Source organism: Chaetodon trifascialis, chromosome 18, assembly GCF_039877785.1.
Source record: "Chaetodon trifascialis isolate fChaTrf1 chromosome 18, fChaTrf1.hap1, whole genome shotgun sequence".
Lineage (NCBI taxonomy): Eukaryota > Metazoa > Chordata > Actinopteri > Chaetodontiformes > Chaetodontidae > Chaetodon > Chaetodon trifascialis.
The window spans coordinates 17,415,124-17,429,828 of NC_092073.1; the positions used below are offsets into that span (position 1 = coordinate 17,415,124).

Consider the following 14,705-nt stretch of genomic DNA (forward strand, 5'->3'; position numbering starts at 1 on the left):
ATTGAAACACCAGCAACAACACTGAAAAACAAATAAAATGAGGCTTATGTTCATGGGACTCTTGCCTAAGTGCATGCTGGGAGGCTTCATACACTGTAAGTGCAATCATATGATCCGCACTCTCTACTCATGTTGCCATTCTCCAACCAAAGTCGCTGGATACCATGGACACCATGTCATCCTGCATTAGTTAAACTGTGTTTGAAGAAAAGGGCTCAAAAGGGAATTGACAGAATTCGCTGCTGTTGCTGGTGGTCTGGTGGATCTTAGTGTTGTGTAACTTCATGGCCTCTCTGCTGCAGATGGGTGGATGGACTCAACATTGAGTAAGGAGAATCCTGCTCTGCTCTAGGGCCCACTATGGCCTATTAAGGACATGGAGAGGGCCTATTTAAAGCAGCAGCACACATCTCCAGGCCAAACAAACTTGTTACACACTCCCTTGGCTAACCTCCGGGGACAGATAAATACCAGCCTATAGAGTTGGAGAGAGACGAAGAATGAGGGAGGAAACAGGATGAGAGCTTGCATTTTAAAAAGGTCACGGGGAACTTACCTTCCCTCGAATCTGTGTTTCAAAAAGTCAAACAGTGCTTTTTGCATCATGTCTGTCACCTGTGGACAGGAAATTTCAGGGACATATTGAGACAACAGAGTTAAAATGGGACACATATTTTGCTGGTAAATTTCCGAGAAGTGGGGTGCTTGAAATGTCAAAGTTGTGACACACCTCGTAGCCCTTCAGTGATGGTCCAACCAGAACCACGGGCCGCATGGAAGGCACAACGTCGTAGGGAGGAATGTGTTCCGTCTTAAGAGAGAGGAAGAAAAACAGTTGCACACATTTATGGAGACAAAGTAAACACTCGCCATCACAAATCACTTCAGGGGTTGGAACAACAATGAACCTGACAATTTAAAAGCACTGGAACATTGTGAACCATGAAACGGGATGTCTCTGCTGGCCCGACAAAACACAAGCTAGCTGTGATTTATAATGAATTTGGCAGTTTACTTTGGTTGGCAAACTTTCAAGCAAGCTACGGTAAACTACAATATTTTATGATGGATTACAATCTTTAGATAAATCCTCCCATTTCATGCTTCTGATGTCACTGAGTAAAACGGGAAAAACTATGTAACAGGAAAGGTTAGTCAGACAGCGAGTCACAGGAGATCGACAGAGGCTACAACTGAAGAACTTGGAAAAATTAGGACGCGGGTAGAAAAACTTGTTGGGACAAAGTGGAGCTCAGTTTGTGTAACAGCCTGAGTCTTGAATCAAGTCATGGTGGCGATTTTGACAAAGATGTTTGAAAATGAGAGCAGTCGAGAATTAAGGATGAACCCATCAGATTAGACTGACTGGTGACCGTTACTGACCTTATGAAGCAGATCAGGTATCGGCCATGACGTGACATGATCGAACTTTTGAAACAATATTTGCATATATATAATATTTTCTGTTGGAAAAACACATCAAATCCAAATTATTATTCAAAGCAGAATATTTTCATATGTTTTGAAACATTTTATAGACTGCAGATTAATTGATAACAGTCATTAGTTGCAGCTCTATTTGAAATGTGTTGGCAAAGCAAATGACATGACTAGTGCACACTATAATTGTCTTTGATGGAGGCGATATTATCTGGTGTTTCACTTTCTTACAGTGAGAGCCACATTTAGATACTCAGTCATTTGTGTACTTCTGGGCAGAACTAAATAGTTTGTAGCCTGATTGTACTTTCCTTCAGGAAAGTGCACTTGTGTCTGCATCTGACAGGGAGGCAGTGAACCTGATGCTGCTGTGAGTCCCAGGCGTCTGGCAGAGCTGCGTGTTTGAAGGATGTGAGGATGTGCCTGCACACTGCAGGAAAATGGAAGTACTGTCTCTGTCTTTCTTTTTTCTTAAAACAGTAAACGTGCGTGATCTGAGTTGAAACTCTGTTGGAGAGCAGGCAGCCGGGAAGCAGAGAGGGTTCGCTACTTAAAAGGACTGTCGATTATCATCTCCGCCACACAGTATTTCTTCATTTTACTATTTTTTACTAATTTCTCCCCCTTATATGTCCTAATGTTGAAGCTCTTCCCTCAGTCTGTGCTGTCTTTATGAGTACTTTAGTGGATTTCATGTTGGAGTCTATCACCCCCTCTTCCTCTTCCTCTTCCAAACATTTTCTTTCTGTCTAACATTTGCTGTCGTCATTGGGCTTCCCTTGGGACATTGTGGGAACCGATGCACACTACTGCTGACTAACACAAGGGTATTAATGGACAGTGTGGTTCTGGACAAATACTTCTGGTAGCCTAAGTTCAGCTCTGGATGACTTGGTTAACATCGGCATTGTCATGGGAAATCTTCAAAATGTATTAGCATTTTAAAAAATGAGCTGACTGACTGTTGATGTCATTGTGTATATATATTTATCATATGGAAAACATATTTTGATCAAAGGAAGAATATTAATAATAATAACTGATGCTACTTATTATGGTTTTTGCTTTTTACAAAAACATTGGGGGAATAGTTCATATTTTGGGAAATGCACTTATTTGCTTTGTTAGTTAGGTGAGATGAGTTGGATAACACAGTTGATACCACGTTCATTTCATTTAGTGTGGCTTTGCACAAAGACTAGAAAAGTGGTGGAAACAGCGAGTCTGGCTCTGTCCAAAGGTAACAAAATGTGCCTTGTAGCAGCTCCAAAGGTCACTAATTATCACAATATATCTTGTTTGTTTAATCCAGACAGAAACATATAAAATCGTTAGGCGTCAGACCATTTGTTGGCTGGGAGTGGGGAGTCTTTTTTCAGTTTTTTGTCAGGATTCAATGTTAATTAGTGAGGTTTAGAGGTGCTGGTTTTGTTACCTTTAGAGACAGACAGGCAAGCTGTTTTCCCCTGTTTCCAGTCTTTATGTCAAGCTAAGTAAACAATTTCATATTCAATGAATGAGAGTTGTATCAATCCTCTCATCTGAATTTTTGTGAGGAAAAAAACAGGCATATGTCCAAAAATGTTGACCTATTCCTTTAAAATACAGAGAAGCTGACTAAGATCTTGTCTATCTTCTTAAAATGCTGTTCACACTGAGCTCTCACTCTGTCAGAGTCACAAGTCGACTTATAGACACATGAACAATGACAAACACCACACACAGGATTGCGGGTAGTGAGTAGGGTGAGAGGTCAGTACAGAGCTGAGTCTCTGCAGAGGAATCATATAGAGGGTTGGTACAGTTCAGACCACAGAGGTCATCCCCAGACCCTGCTGAGCTGGCGCACTGCGGGCCACGACTTACCGACTTCTGCTTCTGCTTAGCTGTGGTGAGACGGAAGAGGAGAAAGAGAGAGATTAAGAACAGGCATGCAAGCTAACGGACGGGTGCACGCCGAGGGACAAGAACAGTGGTGTAGACAAACAGAACGGGCGCTGAGTGAGGCTGTGCAGCCACAGGCATTTAGTCTGAGCCGTGCAGACGGATAGAGCAGAAGAGAGGGTGGGGTAGTCCACAGTTTACCTTCTTAAAGAAGGGCATTCGTTTCTCTTTTGCTAGGGGTGACATGACAGTGTTTGGACTGGCTTTAGGGGAGCGCAGGTTGACTGGAAGCTCATTGTCCTCGGGGTCTAAGTCTGTGGCGTCTATGTCAATGGCTACGCACACAGACAGACAAGAGCACCATCACACAGAGGTGAAAACAGGAGGTCACAGGTATCAGGACACATTTCACATTGACAGTAGCACAGGAAGTATGCCACTACAAAGAGACAGAAAATGAAACATGTAAAAGTACAATTATGGCCATTAAAACAAATAACTAACAGGTAAATATCAACTTCATTGCCAGTAGATTGCCAGTAGACTAGTAGAATATTAGGAATCTACGAAGTTCATCTTACCTTCATCTTAAATTTAATTGGAAAAAGCTGTTTTAAAAGAAAGAATATATTAAGTAGAAAGTTGGAGTCTAAAGTTTTCTGCCATCCTACTTACCAGACGAAGGAGGAGTAGATTTTCGTGAGTTAGGAACCACTTCACCTAAACTTGAGGATGAGTTTGCTCCCAATTTACTGAAAACAGAAAATGTGATCAACAACGACTCTGAAGAAGTCTACATTTATTTTAGACAAACTCCCAGCCAAGACAGAGACTTGAGGATTTTTACCTGGAGTGGAACTTGCCCTGTTTGGCTCTCTGCTCTTGGAGGATGCGAGTGTTTTCAATCTTCACTGGACTGGGAATGAAACCGATTTCACAGCCTTCCTTCACCAGGCGTCCTATCCACCAGTCGTTGTTGAATTTCTGCACAGAATAATTAAAGGCACTTATCTAGCGCATCCTACATCTCTTCCTCATCATCATGCTTATCTCCCTCAGCATCAGTGTCTTGAATATCAGCTCTAATGAACTCACCTCTTTGACATGGAGGAAGTCTTTAGCCTCAAAGGAGATAGCCATGCCTGGCACGGGGACATCATCATCGTGACTTGGGCTGTAGTTGACATTTGTGCGAACAGCAAATGCAACTGGTTTTGTCTTTCAGGAGGAACAAAAAAGAAAAATGAAAATGTCAGATTGCGCAAAAGATATGAATGACAAAAATGTCAAAATGTCAAATAGCAACTGTATCCTAATTGGGGAAAAAAACAGACATATAACCTCAGAATAACAACCAGAGAGTAGAGAGCTGTTTAAATTTCAGTCTTTTTGTGCACTGTTGGTAAGCTGTGATTCTGTATTTGTGCGAGGTGTAAAAATAACCCTGGGTGAGGGCTACGAGCAGACTCTGACTCATCCAGACTTATAGTTTAGCTATCACTCTATGAATGATTTGGCTGCTGCACTGTCTCTCTGCTGCAGGCTAAAACACTTACACTTTACAATTCAGAGTGATGCAACATGTAAGTGTCTGTAGCAATCGCCACTTCAGCACAAAGCAAGACACTTGTCTTGCACTTACTTATGAGTAGCACAAACTGCACTCATGTAAATGGTTCATAAATCAATCCCACAATCTTTACAGCATCTTAATCGATACTTTCTATCAGATCACTGCTGATCTTCCTCTGAAGGACAAAGAGTAAATAGAGATAATGCGTACAGCTAATGAAATGTTTCCTGCACGTGATATAGCCACCTAATGCGCTGACTGTCCACATACAGAATGAGAGAACAACTTTCTTTCTTTCCACACACATTTTTGCAGCCAGTCAAATCTCCTCTGCCCATAACATTTTTTACAAAAGGGATTTGAATAAGATTTAATAAGGTCACGTCATGAAAAAATGCAAAGTGGGAACCATATGCTCACAGACAAACCGTCTAAATCTAGATCTCTGCCAGGCTAGAATGTGCCCATAAAAGACACACATCCCTTTCAGAATTACATAAAATGCATTTGGACATAATCTTGGAGCCAGCCTGGCGGCGATGGCAGCAACAGTTGGCAACACAGTCATGCCCTCAACCAGATTACATTTGCTCTGCCTTTGACTGCGTGAAAAGCAAGACTGAAGTCAGCTGACAAGCCAAAACGAATGCACAGGAATGTATCTTGGAATAATCTCCCAGCATTGACTCACAAGCTTAATATTTACCTGTAGATGAAACAAGACAAGATGAGTGGAAGGAGTGTGTGATATTCAGCTCTGAGCCAAATTGAACCCACCAAATCAGAGCTTTGATGATGTAATGACACTTGGACTTTGAACAGATTCTGAAAAATGCTTTCAAAGACCGCTCAAACTGCTGGTTTCATCATAGCGGTCCTACAATCTGACTAAGCAATCTTTACTAAGCAAGCTAAAAATAAAATGCACCAACAGGTTGAATTAATTTTTAGTACAGTGTTAGTTCAATGCACATAATGTATAGAGTCAAATTGATTTGGAATAGAAGCAAGTGGAAACGATTTTCCTTTATCGTTAAAGCTGTAATCACTCACGGCCAGCGCTTTTAAAAGTTGTCATGGCACATGTTAGCCTACAATTCGTTATTACATATCCAAAGTAGGCCTGTGCCAATTGGCATTTAGATTGGCTAGTGACGACTAAAGAGATAATCACTGATCACTTTCCCTGCTGATATTAGGGAGATGAACTGGTATAGAAAATACAATGTAAAATCTTTGCCCTACTGTGCATTTCCAAGAGATAGTTGTCATGCATTTTAGCATCTTTAAGGCCATTGTTTCGGTTTTCAAGCCAATAATCGTACCTACCAAGCAGCAAATGGCAGACAGATAAAGTTAACAACTAGCTGGTGAACACAGTGGAACATTTAGCTGCTATTTCCCTCAGGATTTGGTTGAGAGCCAAAACTGATTGGAGTAACATTCATCCCATGGACACAAACACAATATGTCAATGTTGTGTTAGCAATATGTTTCTGCTGCCCTCGAGTGGCAAAAAAAAACAAACCATGTCACTGCAGCTTTAATACTCAATATGGGATGAAATGACTTGATGGTTATTTTTCATGCAGCTCTTTCCCCTTCGCCTCCAACTGCAAAGTAAACTGATTGGATTTGCTTGGATTTGCTAAATGCTACTCGAATTCTTTCAAACAGGCAGCAGCGCTCAGTGGAGCTCAGCACTATGGGAGTTAATTCAACAGCAGCGCCGGGAGGAGCTTTACAGATGACGGGCGTTATTTGTCATCATGGCTTTCACTGTCCCCTAATGCCTCATTGAAATACAACAGGTGTGAAGTGACTATGATGAACTATGAGGGATTATGGAAATAATACATTAGTGAAATCCTCCAGGAATAATTTTCCTCACGTGGAAAGCAACGTAACTATTCCATGGAGTGATGGTTGTAAGCTCTGTGTGTGTGTGTGTGTGTGTGTGTGTGTGTGTGTGTGTGTGTGTGTGTGTGTTTGTGTGTGTGTGTGTGCATGGTTGTGACATCCATCCACTGAGGAGATCGTTCAGTCCAATGTGTGCAGTGCCAGGACTCGTACAGGACAGAGTGTCCTTGGCGTTTGCATGCATTGAGTCACATGGCTGCATGAAGGTATAAGGTCCATTAGGACACGTATGTATGTGTGCTCTCTTGGTTGTCTCATGGACCGCTGCCTCTTTCCTCCCTCCCAGCTGCTCTGCTCGCCTTTATCCATCATGGCTGGCTGTCAGATGAAGCTTTCTATTGGCTTAATGACATTTTACAGACCTGTAGGCAATCACGCACACATAAATGTCCTACATGCCACCTTGCACCACAGGTGACTGCAGGATTTGTACATAATGGCTCCTTTAACACTTCTGTACAGTATCTCTCCATCTCCTGACCGAGCCCATAAGGCTCTGTTGCCTCTTATGTAACACCTGCCTTCATTATGGATGCCATATTGACTGCAGTGAGGAAGGGAGAAGGACAGAGGCGGGGGGTTAGAGACTGGGTTAGAAGCATGGGAAGATGGGGAAATGGAGGGGGTGAAGAAAAGAAAGGTTAAGGAAATGGACGGCAGGATAAATGACAAGAGAAAGGAAGCAGAGCACAGGAAGAGAGAGGAGACACATTCATGGATATAAGAGGGAGAGTAAATGTAAGACAGAGGTAACCAGTTCAAGAGAAGCCGTATCTTTAACTGGGAACCTTGTTAGGCAGTGCTATGGACCACAGCCAATTAACACCACACAATGCTTGTCACAACATCTCATCACACCATGTGTATTTCAGCTGATGATACCTCCTACTCCTCTCTGAGCTGTACTTGAACTGACTGAGTGAACACTTGCCCTTGCTGTTGCAGATCTGCCATGTAACATGCCACAGCCTCTCCATTAGCAGCACACACAGGATCTCACGCTATAAATCTAGATTCCCACATTGTTTCACCTTGAATGCTGTCGATCGATTCGAAATGATTTCTCTTTAGATGTGTGCACTGGCCTCAGGCTGTACTGAGAGCCTGTAAAATGTAATATTATGTGGTTTGAAGGGAACCATAACCTCCATTAATTCAGTCTGGGAAGATTTCTGTAATTATCCAAGGTTGCTCCAGCATATTGTAGGTATGCACATTAAGTAGTGATAAATGAAGGCTGCTAATAACAATGGCGTCGCAGCGATCGGTTATTTGCCCTTTTTGGCTGGACTGCATTGTTAGAGTAAAGTTATGTTTGTATTCTATCATACATCAACTTTTATCTTAATTAATTGCTTGTTTTGTAATGTGTGTGCACACTAATTCCTGTCATTTCCATATTGTATTCACTGTCACTGGTTAGATAAGGCCTCTCAACAGACAAAGTGAGATTAAAGAACTCTGACTCAGATCTACACTTATTACATAATCTATAACAGTGTACAACAAAAGTAGGGGAAACACTCATTACTCATAACATTTAAAGCTGCATTAATGGGTTCTTTGGCCGCTTGGATGCAGTGGAAAAAAAGCTGTAATCAGAACATTTGATACATTATCACTCTCCTATTATCTCTGTTTTTGGTCTCTACCAACTCCTGAGGGAAACACGTCACTATGTTCACCAGCTAGTCGCTAACTTTGATTTTTGCCATTTGGTGCTGGGCAGGTGGTGTACAGTGCCTTTTTGACTTTTACATCTGCCTGCTGAGCGGTGAGAGGGAACATAAAAATGTACTGTTATGGGCCGAAACACCAAAAGAATTAGCTTAAAGATTGTGAAACTCTCCATACAGCTGAGGGGAACTGAGGAGTCGCTGATAATTGTCTTCAGGTTCAAACCTGCGAATCACATGTAGGTAGCTGTTTCATCCGCTGCTATTATAAAACTATTGATTATCGCACCTTTAAATGCTCAGTAAGCCATTCACCTTGACTGGACTGACTTGAACAGTGCCTTTCAAACAGATTACAGTCAGATAACCTAAGAGACAATATAGTATATTAGGTTCTGTAGTGCGAATTATATACAGTCCACCATTTTTACCATCAGAAAATATTTGTACTATACACATATATGGATTTTAAAGTACCTTATTGCCACTTTAATGCTCCCTCTCTAAATGATCTTAAATTCTAAACTCCACTCACCAAGTTTGTAACATGACTATGATGAACTATGAGGGATTATGGAAATAATACATTTGTGAAATCCTCCGGGAATTATTTACTAACAGACTTTCAGTGAAAATTTTGAGCCTCCAAGCCTGATGACATCATCTGGGGTGATTCTGTCAGACCTGACATTATACAGCTGCTTTCACAGACTGACTATTACTCTCAATATTAAATGCATGTGGATTTTTGTATGCCAAATGAAAGTAATGTGAAGAAATATATTAAGGCAATGGGACATCTTGTACATAGCATTACAGGCATCCACTTTATCCACGCTATTTACAAATATCAATGGTACAATATCAGGGAAGTCATTGTGAATTACTGCCCATAAAGGCTCACAGTCTGAGAGTCTGCACTTCCTCTGACCCCATCTCACTCTCTCTGGTGGCCAGACCACTGAGAGGCTATTTTTTACTGGTCATCTGTCATGTAAAATGCCAGCAGGGGCAATCTATGACAGGTTATCTATAAAGCCAACTTATCTGTTTAATTAGTGAGCCAGAGAGGGTGGCTCTGGAAACAACATGCTGTAGATCTGCTGGAATGATCTGTCTTTGCCAGCTACGAGCTACCCTAAGACACAGAGCAGGAGAAAAGTGTCTGCTGGAATGGATAGACCGCCAAAAGCTTACAGCTTACAGCTAATGGGTTATAGACACTGAACACCCAGTGAAAGACAATAAACCAATTTTTCAGACACTTGGTTGAATTAATATGCAAAAATAGAACACTGTGAGATACCCAGTGAGCTGCAAAGAGGGAAGAGAACAGAATGTGACATTAGCCAAATTATTTCAAAGATCAAAGGCATAAATTTTGACAGTGACAGCAGCTTGAGTGATTCTGTGGAAGCGAGCTCTGATTGCAATTCCTGTCCCACAAAGGCAAGCCTGCTCTGCCGTGTGTGTTTGTTTATATGCTACTAATTGTGGCCCAGAGCAGAGCAGAGCAGAGCAGACGAGGCTTGGCTCTGATAAATACTGACGCTGATTCCTCCGAGGCCCCTAACCTCTCACATCAGCAGACCCAAACAGCCCTTTCTTCAACTTAAACCAGTTGAAATCAGCTCCAGTACCCTGCTCTCATAGTCGTCTAGTCAGTTCTGTAGCACTGTCCGCTAATCTTGCCCCAGGATTAATAAAACACCATATAAATTATTTACCATTAAGATCTGGGTAAAACGAGCTGGGGAAGTCAGAAATAAGAAAAAAAAAACTTAACCAGACTGGTAAGTGGCCCTGTCCCCAACTCAAATGTGATGGGTGACCCCTCTTCCTGGTTGAGAATACTGTAGCTAATTTTCATGTCCTTATAAAAAAGAAAAAAACATGTAGGCATAAGAAATGAGACCAAAAAGGAAGTAGATGCAGCTTCTCATTTTCCAAAAACAAACCAACCAGTGCAAAGTTTACATTACCATTTGAGCGATGCCTGACATCATTCATTCAAGCATAATAAACCAGTCTGCGGGGACCCTCATTGACATAATCATTAATGCATTCTCTTGCCCCATCCCAGACCTAATGTCATAAATTGTGTCTTGCATTTTTATTTGTCCAGTTTTAACCCTAAAACAGCCCACTGAAACAATCACAAAGTCCGCACTTTCAATAAATCTTGTGTGTCCACCTGACCCAAAATGTTCCTGACAAACCCTATCTGGGACCCACAGAGCACATGTTTCAGTAGGTTAAGAAGTGGACAGAGTGACCTTATTGCAGCTAGGTTTTGGATACCAACCTTGGCCTTGTCAAGCTGTGCCTGAGCCTGTCGCTCTGCCTCTCTGCGCACTGCCTCCTTATCCTCCTCCAGGGACACATCGGAGTCTGATGGACGGCTGGTGTAGGAGTCGGCCGAACCCTGCAGAGACAAACGTACGCTGAAACTCAACTCCATCCATTTGGATTCACACTTGACAAGTGTAAGAGAAATGGTGGGCTTCACACGCGCAACTTAATTTGCTTTGCATTGCCCTCGCTCTTCAAAGACACGCTTAACTTTGGAGTTGAGCATCTGATGTGTAACTTCAATGTGCAAACACATCCACACAGACTGAAGTGTTCAGTTCTGATCATCAAAGGAGTCTCAGTGGATTTCATGAAATAATGAAAGAGGCCGCGCTCAATAAAATGGAATTCTACAATCAATCACATCTCTGCAACAACTTGAGGAAATCACATGAGCTGATTGAATCTGGAGCAAATCATGCAGACTTCCTCTTTTTCTTGGAAAAGACGCCAAAGGACACAAACAGTCATTTTTCATAAAATCACGTCACCAGTAGCTCTTCTTCTATCCTTAGCTCTCTCAGCTGCTCGCCTTCAGATTTGTTGTGATCCTTCTATGACAAACACTGGGGGAAATTGTTAAAGAACACCAGGTCCCAGTATATCTCTATGTGATATGTGATAACATAAACAAGCAGACTCACAAATACCAAAACACACATGATTACCATCTTAGACACATTCTTGAGTGCAGTGCATTAGCGCACACTACCACATGCGCACGCTTGCTTGTCATATACTGCATGTACACAGATCATGAATAATTTCTGAAATAGATAAAGTAATACTTGCATGCTATGGCTGTATAGACCATAGTGTTTACAAGGGTTTCTTAAAGCACTCTGCCCTGCAACAGCAGAGAACAATTACTACACAAGAGGACGAAGAAGATACAAAAGGGTTTGAAGCGTTCAGGCTGACTGGCTAAACTGCAACAGATAGACAGGATGTAAATCTTCATTCATGTCTTTTTAGATGACAAAACAATGAGTGGCATAGACCGCAGATGCAACCGAAAGACTTTTTGGGAAAGTAAAGTAGTTTAGGAAACAAAAGCACAATATAAGCAAACAAATGTGTTCTTTAAGCTTTCCATCTGCCTTTAAATGTATGTAATTTATTCATCTGTAATTTAATACATTTATAAATGTCATTAAAATGTTTTTATAAAACATATATAACTAAGACAACTTAAAACAGAGCCAGATTTTGGTCTTTGACTGGCATAAATATGTAGTTTCTGCATTTTGGCTATGTACGAAAGCAATGATGAAATAATAATACTGAAGAAAAACACAAAAATGCGAGGAAAAGTCTTACTTTCATTTTTAAATATTGGAATCAATGCCAACATTTGCAGATACATACAGAAAAATTTCCCAGTGCCACATATCAGTTTCAGGGAGTAAGATTAAAAGGGATTTTTAAGTAAGGGAAGGCAGTGTAAGCCTTATCCTTACCTGCACGCTACTATGCCACCCACACAAGGTCTTTCATTCATCTCACTGCACCATTATACTGCTGTCTGAGTTAAAAATAGCCTCCCTCACTCTGTGCTTGATTAGAATTACCCTGCCATCACATACACATACAAAGGAGGATCTCCAACCTCTCCACTTACATTACCTGACTTATGTATAGAGACAACACAAGAGTTGTTACCGTACATACAGTTGCAATACAGGGTTATTCATATTTATGTCCTCCATCTTACGGTAAACCCTGCTGCTCATCAATTGCCTCTGTGTCTTTCATCCTCCCTCTTTTGTACCTGATATGAATAACTCATTTGAAAGCAAGCTCATTAACTATCCATAGGCTGCTTTTGCTGGCACCATCTTCATGATCAATGTAATCTCTCAGTAGCATTCAAACGCCATTGAGCTTATATATGCATCACTTCCACATTTATACATAAATATAGTAAACTGGCATCTTATTGCACACTAACCTTTCTTTTACTATGGAGCTATTTGGCCTTGAAAAATACAGGTGAACATACCTGGCCTGATATGATTACATCATCAGGTCATGTCTAACGATGGGGCGTCATTAAGAACACCATCCCAGTGGATCAGGGGGAGGCGATATGGCGCTCTGCCCAGAATCTGACAGCCATAACTGATAACAACACCCAGCGTCTCATCATCACCAGGCAATTCACAACTGTGCCACGCTGACCCCAACGCTATGGACTGATGGATGAACTAGAGACGGCACAACACACACATGCACAAGCACACAAAAACAGACCAGCTTTCACAATGTAAACACACTCAAAATCTGCTTACACAGGCATCAGAGCTCTTGACGCGACCTCCCTTGGCTCGTTTCAGCAAGCGGATCCAGGTGGCCTTCATCAGCCACACTGGTCATTCAGTGTCCTGAGCCACTGCGCCCCCCCACTACTGCTACAACTACACCTAACTGCACTGCTGTGGTCACCTTTACAACAGTGCTGCAGTGACCGCCACTGCTCTGGCTACAGGTACATTCAACACTGTGGCAGCATAGACAGCTGGTTCCTGTTACACCTTGGCTGTAAATGCTACCTTCATCTCTGGATAAATAAATAGCTTTGGAGTGAGAGCTCCTTGCTTTGCTGCAGCTCCAGCTAGCTCTGCTGCTATCTCTAGAGCCACAGATCCTGCTGCTCCTGCTGCTGCTGCCGTTGCCAAAGATGGGGAATCCACAGGAGCTCTTTGCCCCGCGCATAATCTCAGCAGCTCTCTCCCTGTCTGCCCCAGTCTCCTTGATAGCTGCTCAGACTGCCGCTGCAGGTGCTGAGGCTGACTCCCAGTATGAGTCAGGTGGCAGCGATGCTTCTCATTCTCTCATTCAAGCTTTGGCTCCAGCCTCGTTCTCCTCCTCCGCTGTAGCCTCCCCGTGCTGCTCCACAAGCGATGGCAGTTTATCTACATGAGTCCTGGTGTGGCTGCCTGTGACTGACTCTCCTCCTGAAGCTAATGAAGCTGCTGCCTCTCAGGTGCTGCAAGCTCCCTCTTTCTCACTCTCTGTGTCTCAGCCTGTTAGTGTTTGTCCTGCACACTCCTTCAGTGATTCTGCCTCTCTGTCTCTGTCTCTACCCACCCCTCCTTCTTCTCCTCCTCCTCCTCCTCCTCCTCTGTCACTCCCCTCATTTTTTTCCTCAGTTACCCCTCACAGTCAGTCCATCTGCTCATTGTGTCTCTGCAGTGATCAGTTCTGGGTAGTGCATGTGCTATGTGGATACTGTTTATGTGTCATCTGTGCATGCTGTTTTGTTCTTTTTACATGTAAACACACTCCATCCACCCTAATATGAGCTGTTTATACTTGAAAAATAGGTGTCCCATTGCCATCTTCTCAGAGGATGTCAATCTACATCTGCTCATTTTTTATCATACATCATATTAGGGCTGCTACTAATCCTTACTCTCATTATTGATTCACGCAGAAGATCTGAAACTTCCTTTCATACCGTCCTATGGAAGCTGAAAATTCATGCCTCGTCCAACTGCTGAATTTTAATTTTTAGCAGGAACACTAAGCAAAGGTGAAATTTATTTCAACAGCATCATCTACAACATAGACTGCATGTTTCTTTTCATATTGCTAAATGGTTACCAGTGTGCAAATGAGCACACTGGTAACCGTTTAGCAATACATGAATAAATTTGTATCTGTATTATTTTTTCTGGATTGACTGTCTGGTTTGAGCAGAATGAATGAATTGTTTAAGTAAGTTCTTAAGCAAATGGTTTTAGTTTCAACAATGAAAGGATTTTCTTTGTTATGAACAATATTAAACAGAATATCTTTGGATTTTTGGACTGTTGGTCAGACAATAAAAGACATCTGAATATGTCACTTCAGGGTCT

At 42.0% G+C, this 14,705-nt stretch overlaps 1 protein-coding gene across 6 annotated transcripts in view; it reads right to left on the bottom strand.

Annotated features, from left to right (window-relative positions):
- cacnb2a (calcium channel, voltage-dependent, beta 2a) overlaps positions 1-14,705 on the bottom strand; it is a 61,891-nt gene that overhangs the window by 8,064 nt on the left and 39,122 nt on the right. For 3 of the 6 annotated variants that reach the window (XM_070986481.1, XM_070986484.1, XM_070986486.1), the window contains 7 exons: positions 10,799-10,918; positions 4,420-4,542; positions 4,172-4,308; positions 4,000-4,076; positions 3,526-3,659; positions 731-811; positions 557-615 (listed from right to left, as the gene is read on the bottom strand). In XM_070986481.1, the coding sequence (XP_070842582.1) occupies positions 557-615; positions 731-811; positions 3,526-3,659; positions 4,000-4,076; positions 4,172-4,308; positions 4,420-4,542; positions 10,799-10,918 (731 nt within the window). Of the gene's footprint in view, positions 1-556; positions 616-730; positions 812-3,306; positions 3,327-3,525; positions 3,660-3,999; positions 4,077-4,171; positions 4,309-4,419; positions 4,543-10,798; positions 10,919-13,136; positions 13,912-14,705 lie in introns of those variants that run through there. The other 3 variants (XM_070986487.1, XM_070986482.1, XM_070986483.1) reach the window with 3 other exon arrangements.